The sequence below is a fragment of the Anabrus simplex genome, chromosome 2 (assembly GCF_040414725.1).
Source record: "Anabrus simplex isolate iqAnaSimp1 chromosome 2, ASM4041472v1, whole genome shotgun sequence".
Classification (NCBI taxonomy): Eukaryota; Metazoa; Arthropoda; class Insecta; order Orthoptera; family Tettigoniidae; genus Anabrus; species Anabrus simplex.
This window is the reverse complement of record NC_090266.1, coordinates 740404998-740430047: the sequence shown is the minus strand read 5'-3', so window position 1 is coordinate 740430047 and position 25050 is coordinate 740404998. Positions and strand designations below refer to the sequence as shown.

Below are 25050 nucleotides of genomic sequence, written 5' to 3'. Positions count from 1 at the left end.
CGGACCGGGAAGGATCGTTATGGTACTACCTCAATCGATTCACACACATTTCTCGTGACCTTCAAGAAATGCAGTGTTCTGTGCCAGACTTATTACCGTATGTGTTCATGATAATTGTTCAGGAAATTAATCGTGTAACCGTCTATTTGTGATCAGCTGCAAACCTCTCAGCATTTTTTTTTTTTTTTTTTTACAATTTGCTTTACGTCGCACCGACACAGATAGGTCCTACGGCGACGATGGGACAGGAAAGACCTAGGAATGGGTACAGCCACAGCATTTGCCTGGTGTGAAAATGGGAAACCACGGCAAACCATCTTCAGGAACTCAGCATTATGCAAAGGGGGGGAGGAGGGGGGAAGGGCAATCAATGCCTGTCCAACGAATTAGTTAAGTGATTAGCCCGAATGCTGGTTGGATCATAATAGCACCACCAACGTTTATGTTTTATTTGCAAGCCACAACCTCTTGGTCCAATTGTCAATACAGTACTTATATGATTGCAAGGCAGAGAGATGCCAACACAACACAGGTGATTATCATGCAACAGGTGGGCCTTTATCGCACAATGGCAAGGAATGCAGAAACCACAGAAAAATATGACAATGCTATAATGATGTGCACAAGGTAAGACTAGGTCAGTTGTTCTGGTAGCAGCCAGGAACCTATGGAAGCTGGATCCCATGCCTTCTGTCTGCGCTTGCTTCAAGGGGGTTGCACACCTCCCTCCCTCCCTCCCTCCCTCCCTCCCTCCCTCCCTCCCTCCCTCCCGGGGAATCAAAAGTTCAAGACTTGGGTGCCGCACCACCCGCAGACTGTAGACGTTTGTTTCCAGCAATGCCCGGAAACACCCCCCCCCCCCCCCCTAGAATGCCAACAACTCCGATCTGAAGCATCTGTAGCTGGACCAAGCTACCAAGGCAATACGCGCCTATCCTTCTGGCATTCGCCTGTGCGGGTTAAAATTTCACATGATTTTTGCTCCTATATTCCCAATAGCTAGCATACATGTTAACATAAAACAAATGTTAAAAATGAAATCCGTTTATAATTACCCCTCCGGGACATCAATACTTCCTTATTAAATTACAGAACAAAAATATACTCCCTGTATTAAAACAGTATAAACATTGCGTAATTAATAATAATAATAATAATAATAATAATAATAATAATAATCGACAACTCAAATTTTCTACACAGACTTCTGATTTTTCAGTTCTCTGAAAGTCACGACTCTATTATATATATACAAAATTAAATGTAAAACTACCTGTGTTCACAATAAGTAACCTACTTATATATATAGTAACATGCCGTGACTGACTGACCATCGCCGCGCCAAGACTGGTGGACAGAAAGAAATTAAATTTTGGGAGTACATTTAAATTACAGTGTAGGTGCTCACTAGGACAGGATTTTTGAATATTCCATTGCTAAGGGGGTGAAAAGGGAATCGAATTGTTTATTAAATGAGTACTGTATATCTATATCTCAAAACCTTGCCAGTTTACAGACAAAGAAATCGGCATTTGGAATCTCCTTTTAAAAAAAAGAAACAAGTGTGTTTTACTTTTTCTGAAAATCCTCTTAAGAGGGTGAACAGAGGTGAAAATGGGTTCAGTTCCTTTCATAAGGATACTAATACATTAAAAAAACTGAAAATATTACAGATATGAAAATTGGTCTTCCATCGCTTTTCCCACACCTGTGAAGTCGCGGGTACGAACTGTGTCGCACATGTGGATGTGGCCTTGTTTTGCGGCCGGATGCCCTTCCTGACGCCAACCCTATATGGAGGGATGTAATCCCTATTGCGTGTTTCTGTCGTGGTTAGTTGTGTAATGTGTTGTCTGAATATGAAGAGGAAAGTTTTGGGACAAACACCCAGTTCCCGGGCCGTAAGAATTAGAGGCGATTAAAATCCACGACCAGGCCGAGAACCGAACACCGGACTCTCTGAACGGAAGGCCTCAACGCTGACCATTCAGCCAATGAGTCGAAAATTGGACTTTAGAATCTTTAAAAATTAAGAAACACGTATTTTTTGTTTTCGGAAAATCCATTTATGGGAGTGAAAAGAAGTGAAAATATGGGTGCGTTTTTAAAATGAGTAATCGTCGCCATAAAACCTTTGTGTCGGTGCGACGTAAAGCCCCTAGGCAAGAAAAGAGTAAATCTACAGTAACTTGTATTTCAAAAACTGAAGATGTTACAGACGTTAAAACTGGTATTTGGAATCTCGTTTTAAAATGAAGCACTTTTTTGTTCTGTGAAAATCCACCTAAGTGGCGGAGGAGGGGGGGGGGTTGTTGAAAAGAAGTGAAGGGGTATAATTCTTTTTATGAGGATACTTATATCTTTAAAACATGAGACGTTAAAACGTGAAAATTGGTATATGTCAATATAAAAGGCAATTGGCACCCACTAAGGAAGGGTTTCAAAAATGCCACCTCTAAGGGGATGAAATGGGGGTTAAACCCTAAAGACCAAAATATTCATTCCTCCCAAACCATTGACTACACGAAGTTGAAATGGCACTCAGTGATTGCTTCTGTATGCACTAGATGTTAAATAAGACAAATTTAGAAATAAATTCAGCCCTTAAGTGTAAAATGGGGGTTAATACCCGACAACAAATATATTCCTTTCTCTGAACCGTTTGACTTATGAGGTTGAAATTTAACATGATGGCTCCTCCTGTATGTCTTAGATTTTCAATAAAACGTCATCTTAAAACAATGCACCCCTAAGGGGTCTTGACTGGGGTTGATGGCCGGTAACAAAAATATTTATTTCTCTGAAACCATTTAACATACGAGTTTGAAATTTTACATGATTGTTGCTCCTATATACCTTCTATTTGAAATGGGAATTGGTCTTGAAACAATATATGTTTAAGGGGTTTTGACTGGAGTTTAGGCCCTGATGACAAAAAAGGAATTTCTCTGAAACCCCTTGACATACGAGGTTAAAAGTTCACATGATGGTTGCTCCTATATATTTTAGATTTTAAACAAGAAAAGGCCTTAAAACAATGCGCCTCTTAAAAGGTTTTGGCTAGGAGGTGACTACTAATGACGAAATTATTCATCCCTCCAAACCGTTTGACGAATTAATTTCACATTTTACAAGATCTTTGTGGATGTTGTAGGTGTCAAATGTGGTATAATTCCAAATATTTCACGTATAAGGATTGGGATTGTGTAGAAGTTGCTGAAGTTATAAAACAGTCTCCACAACAGCCAAGATACTCGACCGAATTTCCGACTCCTTTCCTTTATTGCCAGAGAAAATTATTTGTAAAACTCACGGGTTTAACTGAAATAATCTTGAACTTATACACAACTAGAGGAACTTTTTTTTTAGATTGTATACCATTAATGGTATCTACGATTTCTTGCACACGTTGAATGTATAATATTTGAAGATTTAAATCTCTCAAATTACCAATCACTTTCCGCAAGTGTAATACATATAATAGAGCTAAATAATAAAGATGGCATCTCTATTTTTATCAGATATCGGTGCTGCCCTCTATACATAATCAGATTGTAAATGAGAAGTGGTCTTCAAACAATACACCGCTAAGGGGTTTTGAGTGGGGGATGAGGAATTATGACAAAAATATTCACTTCTATGAAACCGTTTAAATTACGAAGTTAAAATTTCAAATCATGTTAAATAACGGAACGTTTGAGACAAATTTAAATTTAGATGGGGGTTAAGATCCGAAAATAGATATATTCATTCCTTCCACCGAAACCACTTAACTACGAAGACAAAATTCCAAATAGCGGTACAGATTTTAAATCCTAGGTATGAATTAGGAAATACTTAGAAACATCCCACGCTTAAAGTGTTACGTGGAGTTGTCTACGCAAACAAAATTATTCATCCCTCCAAAACTGTTTAACGTACAATTTTGTAATTTTACGAAAAGGTTCTTCGTTTATGTCCTAGATGTACAATATCATACTTGAAAACATTTCTCCCCTACAGGATTTAGATGGTGGTTGACTCTCAAAAACCACAATATCCCTTATTCTGAAATCGTTTCAGGCACGATCTTAAAATTTGATATGAAGGGTAGTCAAACAAACAATTCATTCCTCAATTACTGTTCGATGTACAACATCTAAATTTCACAGGTCGATCGCTTTTACATCTTAGATGTTAAATAAGATAGGGTTTTAACACATTTCTCAATTCTTCTGTACAGGGTTCAATACCTGTTAGATAAGAAAATTAATTGAGGGTGTATTTTACAGGTTCAGTCGACAGTAGACTCTCCAAAATATAAAATAACTTAGTTTAAAACCGTAGCGAAGCACGGGTATCTTGCTAGTATGAAACATAAATCAAACTGCTTTACGTCGCACCGACACAGATAGGTCTTATGGCGACCATGGGATAGGAAAGGGCTAGGAGTGAGAAGGAAGCGGCCGTGGCTAAGATGCAGCACCAGCATTTGGCTGGTGTGAAAATGAGAAACCACGGAAAACCATCTTCAGGGCTGACGACACTGTGGTTCGAACCCACTATCTCCCGAATGCAAGCTCACAGCTGTGCGCCCCTAACCTCACGACTAACTCGCTCAATCGGAAAACCATCTTAACGGCTGCCGACGGTAGGATTTGAACCCACCATCCCCCGAGTGCAAGCTCATAGCTACGCGACCCTAACCACACCGCCAACTTGCTCGGTCATCTTTGAAAATATGTCTTTTTCTATCAGCAGAGAATTTTTAAAATCAACATATTGTAATTATGTTTTGACTATATATTTAACACTGCAAATAAAACCATCTATCATTAAACCTCCCTATAAGAAGAGGGACAGTGAATGGAAATGGGTATTTTCAAATGAGCTGAGAGAGGGAGTCCGTTAAAGCGTACGATTTCTTCAGTGCGCCGTAGCTCTGTATGTCCCGCTGCAGCGGAAGTTCCGCTCCCCGCCAATGTCCAGTGTACCGGTAATGAACCGTATGTGTTGTGCCTCACTGATCCGTGAGTGCGCCACTCAGCACTGTCTGCTGCGAGTTAGCTGATTCGCGTGCCGTGAGCTTGCCGTTCGTATGAATCGATTCACTCCGACACTTGAATGAATCGTACACAGCTTCTAATCATACATTCAGTAGCCAAAACTATCACACAGAGACTGATTCGAACAACGAGATACCATGTGTCCGAATCGTTGGCATTCATAGCACCGCATGGGAGGTGGGATGTACGGTGTCACATCGCGACAATGGGTTGCAACCTTTACTTTCTCTGGCAACACTGACAATTTGAAGGAGACAATGAACGCACCCGTGGCAACGTCTTCACCGCGGAATTTGCGCGTAATGCCAGGGACGTGTGTCACAACACGGTGCTTCATGCCTTCCATCAATTCATCGTTAGTGTCCAAGACGAGATCGCGGTGGAAGATGACTCCACGAACCAGATTAAAGGATTTATGCTCTTCCACTCTGACGCCAAAGTGATCGCACTTGAGCAACAGATCAGCCTCAACTGCAGTGCGTGTCTTCAATAACAAGCTAACGTTGCTCATTTTCTTTAAATACATGCTCGCCGTAGACATCTTCAATGTGCCTACTGAACAAAATAGATTTCACCAGCTTAAAATCTTGCCCATCTGTTCTGGTAGCACCCATGAACCTAGGGAAGCTGGATCCCATGCCTTCGATGATGATGATGATGCTCGTTGTTTAAAGGGGCCTAACATAGAGGTCATCGGCCCCTAATGGTACGAAATGAAATAATTCAAATTCATCCACTGACCAAAATAAAATTTAAAATGTCATGAAGAATGAAGGGATGGACATGAATCCTACAAAACAAACAAACAAAAACAGTGGATCAGACTCAAAAAGAAGGTAGCTAATTAGAGTATTACTGACCAAGGGACCATTTATAAAGCACAATGATGCTTGATGTCGGAAGGGGTGCTAAATTCACGTCTAGGGCCCCACAGAATGGTACATGTCGCGAGTGAAGTAGAACCATGGTATTTGTCATTTTTGGGTACTGATCAAAAGTAGCGAAGACTCACGGTGGTCCACACCAAAGACTTTAATATTACTTATCTAGACTCACAGAGCGCGCAGATGCTATGCGGAATATTGAACACTTTCGCGCATCGCCATGTTGCGGGCGCTTCAGCTTTGAATGGATGACTAGCACGTTGTAATGTTTACAGACTCTTGCATGTTTTCGATTTCATTTGAATCATGCCTGTTAGTGGATCTATTTTAGTATTATATGTAACGGAGTGTTAAAATATTGTCAAATATTTTCAAGGAATGTGGGAACTGATATATTACAGTAGTTTCGGCAATATTAGGCCTAAAGTTAGGCCTTACCTGTAGAATGGAAAGATATTCACGAGGGTGAATTCGTGCGCAGCCTTCATTTGTACAGGTTGCTATCGGAAGGGATCTGGTATTTCTTTTCACATGTGAGTAGAAATAGAACTGTTATAAAATAACTTTAATTTACCATAATCGAGAACTAAACAGGTTATAGGGTGATTGATTCAGAGAACGCATGGACATGACATTTATAATATTTAGGCTGCTGCTTCTTTTTTGTTTGCCTTTTTCCAATTCATCGGAGATAATTGTTTAGAACTAAACAGCTGTTCTGAAAAAGGCTACATATTTTTCACATAAACTGTTTTGCGGTATTACAAATTTGATAAACCTGGGCCTAGAATCCGTAAGATATGATTGATACAACTTGATAAAACCTTTTAATATTAGGGTAAGGTATTGCTTCAAATTATCAGTTATCTGAAAAATGATTTATTAGTATCGTGTGTCTTCATTTCTCCAATTTTTCCCATTTGCTTTATAATAAAAGAATACAATTGCTAATACGCTATTCCAGTAAGATCTGACAATATAAAGTCTAAATAAAGCTCATTACAGTCTTGTCAATCCTAGTCTGCAGTAGAAAACGCTAATCAAAATAACTGTTCACTATGATATTAATCTTTTTGTTTGCAAGTGCTTTACTTTCAGTTTCACCTATTTCCATTCTGGTGTAAATCATGGTGCTCATATTAGAGAAAAATTAGAACGCACTTTCAATTTTTATGTGCTCCGATAATGTTAATTCAGAATGAGTTTGTAAAAGCAGTATTATTCAAGCAGGTAATATTATAAGGAGGGTTTTACATCTTAAATGATACCATTCTTACTTAAGCCTAACCGGGCAAGTTGGCCGTTCGGTTAGGACCGCGCAGCTGTGAGCTTGCATCCGGGATATAGTGGGTTCGAACCCCACTGTCGGCAGCCCTGAAGATGGTTTCCCGTGGTTTCCCATTTTCACACCAGGCAAATGCTGGGGCTGACTTTAAGGCCACGGGCTCTTCCTTCTCATTCCTAAGGCTTTCCTATCCCATCGTCGCGATAAGACCTATCTGTATCGGTACGACGTAAAGCAAATTGGTAAAAACAAAACTTAACCCTAAACCACGCAGAGAAACTCCAACTAACCCTAGACATTCATTTCATTTTAAGAAATACACAACAGAAGACTAGCACTATTGTAACAAATGTCAGGCAGCATTTACCTAAATCCAAATCACACAATAATGATACAGTAACTTAACTTCTGCTCATCCAGTTACGTTATTTCATATCCAAACCAAACCAAACCAAACCCCATAGCACAAAAGGCCCGAAAGGCCATGGCCTACCAAGGGACCGCTGCTCAGCCTGAAGGCCTACAGATTACGAGGTGTCATGTGGTCAGCACGGCGAATCCTTTCGGCCGTTATCTCACCGTCAGATATCTCCGTAATTGTAATCACGTAGGCTGAGCGAACCTTGAACCAGCACTCATATCCAGGTACAAATCTCTGACCTGGCCGTGGATTGAACCCGGGTCCTCCGGGTAAGAAGTAGACACGCTACCCCTACACCGCAGAGCCGGCATTTCATATTCAGAAAATGATAAAACATGTATCTGATTGTTTTAGAATGATTTCTGCAGTCATGTACTTTTTAAACAATGTATTCAGAGAATTGAGTAAAATTTGCTGTAGGCCTAATGACTTACCAGAGAGGAATCGTAAGCTATGTTACCTTTCATAGAAAGATTTTATTTCACAGGTTTCCTTTTTTGTTGATATTGAAGATTATTATTATCGGTACAGGAGTTTATAAATATTTGTGTTCTGCAGTCTGCTGAAAGACAGGCAATTTTTATCTCACGATATGTAATCATACTTAAGTTGTAGACTGCTCTTGGAACATGTCTTCTTATTTTCAATAAAGCTAAATTGTAGAGTCTACGTTTCTCAAGAGACAGATTGTTATGTGATCCTCGTCCTTTGAGTCTGGCCTTCTAGCGATATGTACAATGTTCGAACAAATTAGTTACAAACATGACCCTTATACGGTATTAAAGTGAGCGACGTGATAATTTTCGAGGTACTGCTAGTGTATTTTCATAGTAGTGTATTTTTCAGTCTTCTTATTGTCTTTTTTTAATTTTATTTTTTAGGTGCGCCACCTATGGGCTATCCAAAGGATTTGTGTAGATTGTTCCGTTTTTATAGAGAAATATATTTTAATATTACCACAGTCTTCATACTATGTATATTTATTGCGTGTGTACGCGGTAGTCGGTGTAGGCTGTCATTAATTTTGTAGGGTAGATGTTTTCATGAGTGAGAAATTTAAGTTAAAGCTCGTATTACATACGATCTCCGCGTCAAGCTGAGGAGCGCCCGCAACATGGCGGTACGCGCATGGACATGTCTTCCCCAGTCACACGCTACTGCGCAGCCAGCGGTGTGGGGCCTTGGTCCACACAAGTATTGCAATTCGTACAGGGAACGCAGACCAATGGTGTTTCTCATACAATGGCGCCACTCATAGCCAACGAAAACCGGTATGGTTCCTCACCTAGGTGTACTAGACACGGGCGCCGGTATTCCCGTGGTGTTCCTCACATAGTGGGTACCAATCACAGACAACGCTGACCCATGGTGCCGCTCATATAGCGGTACAACTCGCAGGCTACGCCCAGACCCGCGGTGTTGCCCACATGGGTACAACGCACGGGTACTGGAATCCACCAGGCCAGGCTTTAACTGCTACTAATCACAAACCTATTTCGTACCAATTTAGTGATACTACTCGCAAGTACATGCAACCCATGGTGTTCCCCACATGATGGTACGAATCAAGAGTAGTTTCATGGTTCTAATTCAATAATCCCTTGGTCGCCCCTTGTAGTCGCCTCTTACGACAGACAGGGGATACCGCGGGTTTATTCTACATGTGCGTCCCCCACCCGCAGGGGGTAGTGTGTTTGGTCCGCGAGAGGTATTTTTATTTCCCTCAAGTCCGCCGGCAAGCCGGTTAGGACCCCCCTATCCGCCACCTGGGACGCGCCACGTGGGAGTATCACCAGGTGTAGCAGGTTCGTGGTCCCATGCCTTCAGGCTGCGCTGGCTTCCAGGGGATTGCCTCCCCCCCCCCGGAATCAAAAGTTAAAGCCTTGGGTGCCGCACCACCCTGGACAGACTGTAGACGTTTGTTTCCAGCCATGCCCGGAAACATCACCCCCCACAAGAATGCCACCCACTCCGATCTGCAGCCTCTGTAGCTGAACCAAGCTGCCAAGGCACAATACCCGCCTGTCCTGGCATTCGGCAGTGCGGGGACCTGCGTAGTCAGGCGGATACTGTTGCTGAGTCTATAGCGTTCCCACCCGACTGATTTTTGGGATAGTGTCGGGCTTTCGAGCGTAATCGCACACGTAATGGACACCTCCCCAAAGCAGCACGCACATCAAAATGTTGATTCGGTCTACAACTAACACTTAAAGAAAAAGAGAGGGGGCCGACTGCCATATGGCCCTTTTAGACTCCTACGATAGGTAGGGATTACTCGTGGATGTAATTAGCCCCTCCCATCCACATGGTGCCAAAGCCACAATCCATTTCCGCGCCTAGGTCGCCCCTTGTAGTCACCTTTTACGGCAGGCACGGGATACCGTGGGTGTATTCTTCGTCTACATTCCCCACCCACATGAGGTATATGAGGATTAAGTCCAGTTTATGGCCGGATGCCCTTACTGGCACGAACCCTATGTGGAGGGATGTATTCATTATTGCGTATTTCTGTGGTGGTTTGTACTGTGATGTGTTGCATGTTAATGAAGGTTTGTATTAAGACGAACAAAATCGCCGAGGGGTTGCAAATCTTCGACCCGGCCAGGAATCGAACCCGGGACCCTCTGAACCTAAGCCCACTACGTTGACCAAACAGCCAAGGAGCTGTAAGTTAACTAGCATGAAGGACGTAGAACCAATAAAATCACTATTTAACTAGTAGGATTCATGAAATCTACAAATTGTCTTTCGAAAATGTAACGTTAGATACCAGTAAAACTCGCGTTAATGACAAGAAAGCAAGTTTTATTTATTACTAGCTGTTCACATTCCTTTTACATGTATTTCGCTGTACTACTTCAGAAATTATCCTTAGTTCACGCAATGGGGGGTCTGTGTTCAGTTATCGTTCTGAGTAACAAAAGATGTCCTAATAATTCATAAACCTCTTCCCGCTGTAAATAAGCTCAGTTACAATATTCCACGCAGAGGCTGTTCACAGAATCAGTCTGACGAGTGGTGAAGAAATATTTCCTCTAAGATTCGTGTGAAAGTTCAGAAGAGTTTTAACTCCGTACAAATTTAATGAGCTTTCGGCGGCCGAATGTAGGTACAGGTACAGCTGTCTGTCAAGAAGGGGGCAAGCCTGTGTTTACGAAATCAAATAGAGGAAAGCGGCCGCGACCTTTCATCACTGATTGATATAAATAAAAAGGAACTAGGCTCGTACATCCACGAATAGATTTGACCAATATGTAATGTAAACAGATGCGTGGAGGGACTAATAACAAGCACGAATAGCGGTGATACTTGCTCCAATGATCCGCTCTAGAAGCACAGATCCCAGGCCACTGAAATGATTGAGAATTTTTTTTTTGTTTTTTTTTTTGTAGTTTGCTTTACGTCGCACCGACAAAGGTAGGTCTTATGGCGACGATGGGACAGGAAAGGCCTAGGAATGGGAAGGAAGCGGCCGTGGCCTTAATTAAGGTACAGCATTTGCCTGGTGTGAAAATAGGAAACCCTGGAAAACCATCTTCAGGGCTGCCGACAGTGCGGTTCGAACCCACTATCTCCCGGACGCGAGCCCACAGCTGCACGCCCCTAACCGCACGGCCAACTCGCCCGGTGAGAAAACGATTGTACTGCTTTGTATCTCATTTATGTGAAATGTTTTCATGTCCTAAGAACTGGTCAGTGCGGGGTTTACTTATTTCCAAGTAATTTTAGTGTGATGAAATATACATCAGATATCCTCAAAATCTGTAAAATCCAGCACAAAATATTGAAGAAAATTATAGCAGACAAACACTCACTCAGCATCCTCCACCATCACCTATACTACTACCGTTCCTACTTTTGTCGGAAACTTCCTTCATTGAAATTGAATCAATGTCTCAGAGTCTTTGTATCCTACTTGCTCCACACCATGCGTACATTTATAATTCAGTATCCTTGTGGTCATTCACTGCAGGTAAACATATATTCGTGAATAAAAGTAACAAAGTGGTATTTAATTTATTTCATGGCAAATTTCGACTTTAGCGGTAACATAAAAACTTTAAGAGGGATAGCCGTCAACAACAATATGTACACAACCGCACAAAAATTGGCCGTCGCAGAAGATGACGTTCTTTTAGAATCCTCCTGCTTGAAATATAATGAACATATTGTGTAGGTGGTAGGATTACAAGTATCATCTCTTCGGCTACCGGCTATCCACAGTTGACTAATATCCTCGCGTTTCGAGAATGTGTAAAATGAAATATTCCTTTGCCGGCCAATTTTTGTACAAATCCGAAAGAAAAAATCATACGTCTAGTAAATTGGGCTAAGTCCTACTACGGCTTCCTTGGGTAGCGTATGTTTGCACTCGTCAAAACTGCAAGCACATCCGTTGCACACATTTCCCAGCCTGAACAAATCATAAATGCGTTCTTAACTAGATATTTCGAACGTCAGAAGTGAAGCTTCCACGGTGTGTGGAGTTATTTAGTTCTTCCGGGTTGAACAGTGGTGTTTTCTGTACATTCCGTACAGTTTGCCGACGTTTCGAATATTTCGAATCATTACTTAATGTTTATATGTATTCCACTTATCGAACATTTATTTTTTATAGTTTTAAGATTATTTATGAGGCATCGTTAAAGTTTCATTAAAATATGCTACGTCACGTAGGTAAAGCTCGCAAGATATACGCCTGCAGTATATACATCCCTCCTCTGATGAATTTTTCAGCTTGTTTGCGAATATCACCTGACACAGGCACGTTTTTTTCCTGGGCGTTCGTCAAGCTCTGCACCTTGTTGTCCATGAATTCTGGAAAGCTGGATAACAAATCCTTGTCGCAGCGGCGGACAGTTTGTTTCATCGATATACTTACAAGTTTGCCCATGTCACGGAGTGCAACCCTGGAATACAATATACTTCTACAACATTATTCTTTTTTAATTTCTTTCTGGACTTTACGATTACTTGTTCTGTTACTGAAACTTAACGTGTTTAATATTTTCATTCGTTTCTCCGCCTCACAACGAGCTGACACTACATTTATTCCTAATACCTATTTCCACATCTGCAACATCTTCAGTTTTTAAGATATCCCTTTCGACAGGCTCAGATTATATTTTAGACGCGGTTCAAAAAAAATCTAACAAGCTTGTAGTTTTACTAGACTCTTCTATCGCGATGATAGCCACAGGACCCCCAGTGATACATTGAATCCAAACCTCAAGAACGTGACCGTTTTAAAAATCCCGCATGCAATGGCCTGAATCTGAACCTCTGCCACCTTGGTGAGAAGCCAGTGACCATGCTACTCTGCTATAAAGACCGTCTAAATACGGATACATGTTAACCACTGTTCCCACCAGCAGTTATTCTCACTACTTACATGGCAATAACATTCAACTCGTGCAATAAATATCCAGGGCCCACGATCAAACAACACTTAGGATACAGAAAATGTAAACAAATTTAAGGTTTCCTAACCTGGCGAACTCCCGTTGCAATGCCGCCAGCCTGGTCCGACACCGTTCAGCCTCGGACGTGCTGTCTCGCAAACGCTCTTCCGTGTCCAATCGTAAGCGTCTTTCGCGATCCACATCGCGCTGGAGCACCTCCCGCTGCAACAAGGAAAGTCACCAAAGTGTCAGAGTGTTTGTTTTGTAGCAAAATATAAACAACAAAACTGAATATATCAAATATCGACACGAGAACAAAACACACATTCCCATAAATGTGCAGTATTTTATTCTGGGGAATTTCTGTTACGCTGATACCACAGCAAAGTGAAATTAATTGCTGTCCGACATATCGTACTGGTCGCCAATATGCAAGACCAGTTGCTTTATATGACTGACTGGCAATTACCCGCGGCTTCACTCCCGTGGATTTCGTAATTTGATCAAAGTAATCGTTCCTCGGCATTGTACCAAGACATTATCTAAAAATTCCTACTGAAGTATAAAAACTCACCGAAAAAATTAGTTTCATTTACTCCAGAAATTCTTTGTAAACCACGTTTGTGGTATTACCTTTTGGGGCTAAGACGACCATGCGACATAGAACTGTACATGTGTGAAACAGTTTTCTCTCAAGTCGAAAAAATAAATGCATGTTTCTTTAATTTTAAAGGAGATTCCAAATACCTATTTCCACATCTGTAACATCCTCAGTTTTTAAGATATAAGTATCCTCATAAAATTAATTCAACTCCTTTTTCACCCCCCCCCCCCTCCTACCCGTTAACTTGATTCTTCCTCCCCAAAAGTGCGTGTCTCTTATTTTTAAAAGGAGATTCCAAATACCAATTTTCACGTCTGTAACCTTCAGTTTTGAGAAATAATTTTCTCCATAAAAAGAATACCATTTATTTAACTTCCTTTCGCAAACCCCACTTATGTGTATTTTCCAAAAGCAAACAATACGCGTTTTTTAAAAGAGTTTCCAAATACGAATTATCACGACTGTAACATCTTCAGTTTTTGAGATTGTATCCTCGTAAAAGGAATTCATCTTCGTTTTTATCCCGCCCCTACCAAGCTGATCTCCCCCCTCCCAAAATGAGTGTTTCTTTATTTTTAAAGGAGATCCCAAGTAACAATTTTCACGTTTACAACATCTTCAGTTTTTGAGATACAAGTCTCCTCATTATAAAAATTCACCCCCCACTTTTCATCCTCTTAGCGACGGAATATCCAAAAATTGTCCCTTAGTGAGCACCTACACTCTAATATAAATGTATCCCCTAAATTTCATTTCTTTATGTCAGTCAGTCAGTCAGTCAGTCAGTCAGTCAGGACACGTTATTTTATATAGACTATCTGGATGTCAACGCGCAATGAACATAAGTAGGCCTTCCAATAACCCTAAAGTAGTTGAATATGACATGCTGCTCAGGGAAACAAAACGATCAAATTACTTCATATCCTTTTACATATAACTACGTCCTGGAGTAAAATCGGTTCGGGAATTCTTAAGTTTCCAAGTGTGATATGGGACGGTGATTAAGTAAAGATGCACGACCTAATATTTCTTGCTATAAGGAGGGATATGTTGTAACTCTTATTCCCATCAGTTTCTAAATTTTTAAGTTCACAAGACACGTTCATAATGTAACTCTCTAACGTCCACATAAAGCCATAATCCTCGAAACTGTACTCTAGCCTGCTGGCCCGTCAACACCCATACGCCTACATAATAGCTGGTGTTCAGCTATTGATACAGTGTTGCACCGATGGTTGAAGGAATTTAGAAGGTTCGACTACCCGCTGACCCCAAAAATGAATTAATTCCACCGGTGATCAACTTTGCGGTAATAACGCAATGTAGATATCCGGAGAACACTTTTTACTCAAAATATATGTACATGCTTAGTCTGACATGAAGGAGCGCTCCCACATTTCGAAAGGCTCCGTGCGATGTACCCCTGATATTACTACTGTAGTTAGGAGTGCGCAAACCACTAAGAAGGCTTCAATAGCTCTAAATTATATGGGATCTTGAAAATAGCCCTTGTTTTATTACTTTACATCTCAAATATATAGAGTATTAAAAAGATTGTAATTGAGGGTAGAACAATAGTGCGATTAAGGCTATGGCCCATCTGCGCAGCTCGATCACCGTGTACAAAATTGTGGTTACTATCACACACTGGCCGTTGTCCAGATGATGATAAATAGGAATTTATGCGCGGAACTTAGTGATTAGTATCAGCCAGCACATTGTGACTAACTTAATTATGGACATTTCTTTCGTTTTTTTTTGCTATGGGCTTTACTCGCGCCGACACAGGTCTTATGGCGACGATGGGATAGGAAAGGCCTAGGAGTTGGAAGGAAGCGGCCGTGGCCTTAAGGTACAACCCCAGCATTTGCCTGGTGTGAAAATGGGAAACCACGGAAAACCATTTTCAGGGCTGCCGATAGTGAGATTCGAACCTCTCTCCCGGATGCAAGCTCACAGCCGCGCGCCTCTACACGCACGGCCAACTCGCCCGGTTCTTTCGTATTAAAAAGACAGAACGATTATCTTAAAATCTGTTACGTGCTCATGCGAGTGCATCGAAGGCCCCCTCCCCCAAATTGATATTTCCTGGAGGGAATGAGTGTGCCAGGTTGGGGAGATCCTGGTCCGCCTGATTGCGTGTGACTGCTTGTAGGCCCTACTGTGCTTTTCGTATGGGTTCTCCATGGATTTTCTGGAAGGCGTAACTAGAACGTTCCTATTCTGGGTGCACCCCAAATATACTAGACCATGATCACCAGATATATAAAAGCAGACTCGCCGCTAAGAAGGAATTTTTTCGTCATTTAGTGGTTGGTTAATAGTTGTGTTGTGTTGTCCAGCGATGTGTGCTGAGTAGTTTAGTCTTGGAGCAGTCACACGAGATGATTGTGCATATCATGGGCATTGTCCGGAGAGATCCGAAGAGTACAGACGTCATGCGTCGTGACAGCCAACGATCGCGTGTTCAAACCTGACTGCACTGGAGTTGCTGTGTGAAGTGACTGGTGCGTGCTAAGCCAAGTGAATGGTGAAACGTGTTAATCAAGTTCACGGAATTATCGCCCGTTCCAGGTAAATACTAGCCAGCCGCAGACTGACTGTGAAAGTGACTTTTTTGAATGGCCACTAATTAGTGAAGTGTTTGTCATCGATTCCCAAGAATAATTTTATGTGTGCTTATTGGGTCATCCTAGATTAAATTATATGAATGTAAGTCAGCGTTTTATACGTAACAAAAGTGGTGTCAGAGGATGCAATAGACGCACGTGTGAAAACATTATAGTCTGCGTGAGTCAGCAGACTAGACACTGCAGCTTTCGACCGCCGTCGGGAGCATTCCAGAATACCTGTGCATAATCCCCCACCCTCAAAACACACACACACACACACACACACACACACACACACACACACACACACACCCTTGAGGTTTCCTCTTGCGGTCATTTACTGCATGCCAATTGAGACCAGAATACACACACGAAAATGGAGGGTCAGTTAAGTGTGCTCTTGGAGATGAAGATGGAAGATGGCCAGGAGAAGATGAAAGAAAGCCACAAGAAGATGGGAGAAAGCCAGAAGACGATAGTAAAAGAGATGGAAGGTGCGAAGAAGATGGAAGGGTAGAAGAAGATTGAGGTAAAGATGAAAACCAGAAGAAGATGGAAGACTGCCAGAAAGATTGAGAAGAGTGTCCACGAGACAAAGCTTATCTTACAAGTCGCCACTTTAAATTAGATCAATAAAACAGTCTGTGGTTAATTCGTAACAATATTGTCATAAATAGACAATTGAGGTGCTCTGTTCGTTCTTTTCAAAAGGACTTCCAAGACAAAGGGCCGAGGATTAGAGAAGTTGGTGTTGACAATGATGATTCATGACATGTACTTCATCAGCCCCTGATGGTACGAGATGAAACGAAAAGAAATAGGTTTTTTTTAAAATTCAATTTGCTTTACGTCGCACCAACACAGAGAGGTATTACGACAATGATGAGTTACGAAAGGGGTAGGAGTGGGAAGGAAGCGACCGTGGCCTTAAGGTACAGCCCCATCATTTGCCTGGTGCAGAAATGAGAAACCACGGAAAACCACTTTCAGGGCTGCCGGCAGTGGGGTTCGAACCCACCTTTTCCCGAATGCATGCTCACAGTTGCGTGACCCTAACCGCACGGCCAACTCCCCAGGCTATTGAAGACAGGATGGACAAAGTCGTGGATGACATTTCAAGAACAATGTTAAAGTGTTGAAAAATAAGGAATACTACAGACCTGCACGTTTCAACGTGATAACGACCCGAAACATATCACTGCTCTAAACATTGAGTGGATAACTTGGAACATTACAAAACAAAACAATTAAAAACGCCTCCTCAGTTTGCTGACCTAAACCCTATTGAACATCTATGGGCATTTTTGAAGTCTGAGGTCCATAGCAGAAATGTTTCAACCAAAGAAAGAGTGGTGACACAAGAGTTGTTCAGTATCAGCCGCGAACAATGCGAGGTTTGAATACTATGCAGCGTATATGTCAAACCGTGTTCGATTCCTGACTAGTCGACAAATTTCAGTTCAGGAATGAGGACTGAAAGGATTTACAGCCTAGTGAGACCAACTGAAGAGCTGTTGGAGTGAGAGGCAATGGAAACCGTCACACAGGCCATGAAATAGACTGCGGCCGATATCATAAAGCTGACCGCGTGACAGCAGTCTTCTCGGCATGCCAACACTAAAATAATGGTTGTATGTGCCACCATCCAGTAAAACCTACGCCAAGTTTTGATTTTACATATTAAGTATATTTAAACGAAGTTCCAGTGTGATAACATTAAAATTCAAACGCAAGGGAGTTTTGGAACAGTATATGAACCCTTAAAAGAACGTCGGAAATGAAAGAACTTAACAGTTCAAAATTAGTAAAGAGCATGCCAGTGGATGCCTAAAACATAAGTAAAAGCTGTATAATTAGATTATATATCCTCTTGAGGAGGCAACAGAATGCCAGAATTATGCCATGAAAGGGACGTCTTACGATACGAGTTTGACCACTATATGCTATCTTCAATTTAACCACGCGTGCCTTAGTTGCATCTCTTTTTGTGATATTCTCCTAAAGGACTTCACCTACGCACTTCAACTTTGGAACACGTTTAATGCATCCGAATTTAGTACTGTATGGTAGGTAGCACTTTTATTTGACAATTTTCAGGCCAAGGATAAAATTATAACCTTGAGCACAGGGGCAGAGCATTTAACCAACTTCACTACAGGGTCGGACAGACATCCGATCTTCAATATCGGAAGTTATGGTAGCGTTTCAGTACTTTATTGTAGAAGTTTTAATTTGAAAACCTCAACAGAAAAAAATTGAAGGCCCATTCTTCTTTGTCCTAGCTTCATATAGTGCAAGATTTTCGTTCGAACAACCTATGTGTGCTCTTCAGCAATGCCTGCAGTAACCGTAAAGGGAATGCAATCTACCATTCCGATGCTCGTAACTTCCTGGACACGTTTACAACTACCTACCTACCTACCTACCTACCTACCTACCTACATATTCATTATAGACTTTTATGCCTTTCAGCGTTCAGTCTGCAAGCCTCTGTGAATTTACTAAATGTCGCTACAATCCTAGATTTGCAACTAGTGTTGTGGCCTCATTTAGTTATATACCTCTTATCTTTAAATCGTTAGAACTGAGTCTATCCATCGACGTCTTGGTCTACCTCTACTTCTCTTACACTCCATAGCAGAGACCATTATTCTCCTAGGTAACCTTCCCTCCTCCATTCGCCTCACATGACCCCACCACCGAAGCCGGTTTATGCGTACAGTTTCATCCGTCGAGTTCATTCCTAAATTAGCCTTTTTATCTCCGCATTCCGAGTACCCTCCTGCCATTGTTGCCACCTGTTTGTACCAGCAATCATTCTTGATACTTTCATGTCTGTTATTTCTAACTTATGAATAAGATATCCTGAGTCCTCCCAGCTTTCGCTCCCGTAAAGCAAAGTTGGTCTGAAAACAGACCGATGTAAAGATAGTTTCGTCTGGGAGCTGACTTCCTTCTTACAGAATAATGTTGATCGCAACTGCGAGCTCACTGGATTAGCTTTACGACACCTTGATTCAATCTCACTATATTACCATCCTGGGAGAACACACAACCTAAATACTTGAAATTATCGACCTGTTCTAGCTTTGTATCACCAATCTGGCATTCAATTCTGTTGAATTTCTTACCTACTGACATCAATTTAGTCTTCGAGAGGCTAATTTCCATACCATACTCATTGCACCTATTTTCAAGGTCCAAGATATGAGACCGCAGGCTTTCGGCACAATCTGCCATTAAGACCAAGTCATCAGCATAGGCCAGACTGCTTACTACATTTCCACCTAACTGAATCCCCCCCCCCCCCCCCGCCATTTTATACCTTTCAGCAGATGATCCATGTAAACTACGAACAGCAAAGGTGAAAGATTACAGCCTTGTCTAACCCCTGTAAGTACCCTGAACCAAGAACTCATTCTACCATCAATTCTCACCGAAGCCCAATTGTCAACATAAATGTCTTTGATTGATTTTAATAATCTAACTTTAATTCTATCAACCCCCAGTATAGCGAACATCTTTTCCCTCGGTACCCTGTCATATGCTCTCTCTAGATCTACGAAACATAAACACAACTGCTTATTCTTCTCCTAGCATTTTTCAATTACCTGGCGCATACTGAAAATCTGATCCTGACAGCCTCTCTGTGGTCTGAAACCACACTGGTTTTCATCCAACTTCCTCTCAACGACTGATCGCACCCTTCCTTCCAAGATGCCAGTGAATAGTTTGCCTGGTAAACTAATCAATGAGATACCTCGATAGTTGTTGCAATCCTTCCTGTTCCCTTGTTTATAGATAGGTGCAATTACTGCTTTTGTCCAATCTGAAGGTACCTTACCAACACTCCATGCTAATCTTACTACTCTATGAAGCCATTTCATCCCTGCCTTTCCACTATACATCACCATTTCAGGTCTAATGTCATCTATTCCTGCTGCTTTATGACAGTGGAGTTTATTTACCATCCTTTCCACTTCCACAAGCGTAATTTCACCATCATCATTTACCTCTTCCTCAGGAGCTTGGCTGTTCGCAACACCACCAGGAGGATTTCCTTTTATATTGAGAAGATGTTCAAAATATTCCCTCCATCTCTCCAGTGATTCCCTGGGATCTATGTGTTCACCTGAATTACTCAAAACACTGTTCATTTCCTTTTTCCATCCCTTACTAAGATTCTCTGTTACTGTCCAGAAAGGTTTCCCTGCTGCTTGACCTAGCCTTTCCAGGTTATTACCAAAATCTTCCCACGACTTCTTTTTGAATTCAACAACTATTTGTTTCGCTCTTTCCTTCATCTACGTACAAATCCCTGTCTGCCTCGGCCCTTGCTTGGAGCCATTTCTGATAAGCCTTCTTTTTACGTTTACAAGCTGCTTTCACTTCATCATTCCACCAAGATGTTCGCCTTTCCCATCTTTACACACAGTTGTTCCTAGGCATTCCCTTGCTGTTTCTACTTCAGCATCCCTGTATCCCACCCATTCACTTTCTATATCCTGAACCTGCTTACTGTCTACTGTTCGAAGCTTCTCACTAATCATATCCATGTACTTCTGTCTAATTTCCTCATCCTGGAGATTTTCTACCCTTATTCGTTTGCAGACAGATTCCACTTTCTCTACCCTAGGCCTAGAGATACTTAATTCACTACAGATCAGATAGTGGTCTGTATCATCGAAAAATCCCCGGAAAACTCGTACATTCCTAACAGATTTCCTGAATTCGAAGTCGGTTAAGATATAGTCTATTATGGATCTGGTACCCCTAGCCTCCCATGTGTAGCGGTGAATAGCCTTATGCTTGAAGAATGTATTCGTAACTGCTAAACCCATACTAGCCCAGAAGTCCAGCAAACGCTTCCCATTCCCATTAGCTTCCATATCTTCCCCGTATTTACCAATCACCCTTTCGTATCCTTCAGTTCTATTCCTAACTCTCGCATTGAAATCGCCCATTAGCATTATTCTGTCCTTGCTGTTGACCCTGACCACGATGTCACTCACTGCTTCATAAAACTTGTCAACTTCATCCTCATCTGCACCCTCACATGGTGAATGCACGGAGACAATTCTCGTCCTAATTCCTCCAAATGACAAATCTACCCACATCATTCGCTCATTTACGTGCCTAACAAACTATGTTGCGTGCAATGGTATTCCTGATAAGGAGCCCTACCCCAGACTCTGCCCTTCCCTTTCTAACACCCGTCAAGTACACTTTATTATCTCTTCCTCGTTACCTCCCCTTACCCGAATATCACTTACTCCTAGCAGATCCAGATGCATCCTCTTTGCAGACTCAGCCAGTTCTACTTTCTTTCTTTCTTTCTTTCTTTCTTTCTTTCTTTCTTTCTTTCTTTCTTTCTTTCTTTCTTCCATAAGCCCCATTAATATTGATAGCTCCCCATCGAATTCCATTTCGTTCGCAAGTTGTTTCCCAGGAGTCCATCGCTTGTCAAATGTGAGTGGGACTCCGTTACTCACATAGGTCCGAGGCTTGCTCAAAATGTTCTGAGCTCGGTAAATTAATGAAGCAGGATGCTGCTCTACTTGCACATAGTCCAAGTGAAGATCTCTCCTCTAACGGGTTATGGACCACCGGTGAATTGTTCAGTCCTAGCCGCCTGAGCACAAGGAGGGTCACGACTCAGAATGTGTCCGAGATGCCCACTCACATTCCACAGCAACTGGTATCCCGACTCTCAGGACCACTTACTAGGCCACTCTCAGCCGTTGCCCATGGTTCATGATCTAGGACATGACTACAGTAACCCACACCATGAGCGTTAATTTATTTGTATTTTTTAAATTGGACTTCCCATGTACCGACACACAGGTGTAGGAGTTGGAAGGAGGTGGCCATGGCCTTAAGGTACGTCCCCAGCATTTGCCTGGTGTGAAAATGGGGAAACTACGAAAAGCCATATTCACGGCTGCCGACAGTGGGGTTCGAAGCTACTATCTCCTGAATGCAAGCTCGCAGCTGCGTGCTCCGAACTGCACGGCCAATTCGCTCGGCAATTTTAATAATAATAATAATAATAATAATAATAATAATAATAATAATAATAATAATAATAATAATAATGCATATACCAAGAAACACAAATATATTTTTTGCATAACATGACTGCTGAAAGATTACGTGTTTAGTGAACGTGGTTTCATTATTGTTCTCGCGTGTTTCAGTCAGTCAGTCAGTCAGTCAGTCAGTCAGTCAGTCAGTCAGTCAGTCAGTCAGTCAGTCGGCCATGCATCCTTTAAATAATCTTTCCAGCGTTCAATACTAATATGAGAATTTACACTACAGTATATAGCCTAACGCATATCCTGATTTTTGGTCAGTTTTGTCAGTTAATCCCACCTTACTACTACCACTACTACGTGTACGTTACCTACTGAATCGAGATACAAAACTTAAATTTCATTTCCTTTTGTGATTAAGATTTGGGGGAGGCGTGTGCTGTTTCGACTAAGAAACTGGGAATAGGTTCATGGTCGGATTAGACATATCGATCCTGTTCGTGTTTTACCAGCGGTCTGCCATTCCTGCCGTCCGATCAATATTAAGCGATAAAGGTAACACAGTAACCAACAGATATTGATGAGTATAGTATAGTATACGAAAGCAAAAACGCGGGAGAGTAATGTGGAGACATGCAATAAGCGAAGGTTCCCCCGGAAAATAACTTATTTTGTCACTTTCTTAGTGTAGATAAAACTTAGATTTCCCTCCCGATTGGCTCTGTTTCGATTCCTGGACCCACCACAATATTAACACTAATTTGAAAGATTAAGGCAGCATAATAAAATGTTCCTTAGAGGAGCATGTACGAAATTTGCTCAAAATCTACCAAAAGTAACGAGTATTTTATACAGCCTACAGTAAATATATCGGAAGCGAGTGTCAGAGTTCAGAACCCGGATTGTTCGCAAAGAGTAACGTCTTTCAATGGCACATCAAATTAGTTTTAGATATGCGTCACTCTCCACCAAAAGTGACTAGTGTTTATACACAGTTATTGGGAATAAGTCCTTGAATTAATAACCCTGATCGCTCGCAACGAATCGCTGGCACATCAAATTTGAGATACAGAGACAAGGTCGAAATTTTATGGATACACTAAGTTGCGAGCCCAGTTCTAGGCAGTTCATGTAAAACTTCTGGATATATGCAATTTCACCTATAATTCAACAAGCAAGCACATCCCCCCCCCCTCCCCCACTCACTCCTTCTCTCGTCTACTAAAAACTGGGAGAGAAAGCTAAACGACATGTTTTTTATAGTAACGTGAAGTAAATCATTGCTGTTCTACGAATGGAAGATGTATAAGCAGTAGCAGGGAGGAACTTGAAGAAAATCAGTGGCGTAAATCTTACGTTTCATCGGGAAGTTACAAAAGTGACAATGTATTCACTTCTATCCAAAATTTATCAAAGTGTGTGCAGAGCAGATTTAGAGGTCACGTTAGGATGAGATTGATCTTTCCTCCCAAAAACCAGTAATTTCAAACGGTTTTGAAAGTCGTTCCACTCCGTTCAGCTTGGGAACTCGACGAATTTCAACCGTCATATCACAAGAGTAAATATACATGGTCTCGGATCAGGAAACAAACTGCAAGGACACCAGGAGTTTCTAATGAGATCAATATAAATAGCTGAAAATAAGAAAACACCGTTATATTACACTATTACACAGATGTACGACTGTTGGATAAAACAAATGTACAAATATCAGGGGAGTAGTACATAATGGGGTCAGGCACTGGCAGCCCCAGGCCTCGTATCGTTGCCACTGGCTCTGTTAGCAACATACAAAGGTATTTTTTTAACTCTCTCCCCGTTGTAGGCACTGGAATAAGTCGTCCTGATGTAGCTCCGGTTAGTTAAGTATCAAATATTCCTTCAGTTACTTTTCCCGAAACAATTTCAAATTAGTGCCACCTTCCTCGTCTACACATTCACGGTATAGTCCTAAGACGTTTGCGAGGATGTGTACGTTACCAAAATTCCTACAATACCGACGGTCAGTCTCATTACTGTATCGTCACTCAGGCTTCCATCATGAGTCAGCTTCCAGCCTCCAACCACAAACTGCTCTGTCCGTCAGCTATAGAGCGGCTGATCATCAAGGCTGGTTAGCAGTGGCGTCTCGTGTATAAGATCACTGGAACACATCATTATTTATTATTATTATTATTATTATTATTATTATTATTATTATTATTTAAAGGGGTCTAACATGTATGTCATTGGCCCCTAATGGTACGAGATTAGATGATATGCAATGACAATTAAAATTCCAAAATTCATCCACTGATCATAATTCAAAACATGAAGAATGAATGAATGAATTAATTAATTAATTAATTTAAAATCATCAGCGGATCCAACTCACAATACTGGAAGTTAAAATAATTCCAAAATCCATCAACGAACTAGAATTCAAAAGGACGACGATGAATAAATATGAGCAAAAACAATCAGTGGATCCGACCAGCAATGCTCCACCTTCCCATAAAATAACTTAAAAAATGGTATAAACTGAACGTGGGACTGCTTCCAAAACAAAATTTTAAACTGATAATGCTTGTTGTCTAAAGAGGTCCAAAATCTAGGTCACCGGCCCCTCATAATTGTACTAATCGCTAGTAAAATAGAACGATGGTGTTCCTCATGTAGGGGTGCTAATCACAAATCACGTCGACTCACGGTGTTCCTCACATAGTTGTACTAATCATAGGAAACTAGACCCACGGTGTCGCTCATATAGTGGTACAAATCACAGG

At 41.4% G+C, this 25050-nt stretch overlaps 1 protein-coding gene across 3 annotated transcripts in view; it reads right to left on the bottom strand.

The window, feature by feature from the left end:
- The window catches only part of LOC136864423 (uncharacterized), a 995241-nt gene that overhangs the window by 121138 nt on the left and 849053 nt on the right, over window positions 1–25050 (bottom strand). For all 3 annotated transcript variants that reach the window (XM_067141399.2, XM_067141400.2, XM_067141401.2), the window contains one exon: window positions 13126–13259. In XM_067141399.2, coding sequence (XP_066997500.2) covers window positions 13126–13259 — 134 coding nt within the window. The remainder of the gene's footprint in view (window positions 1–13125; window positions 13260–25050) is intronic.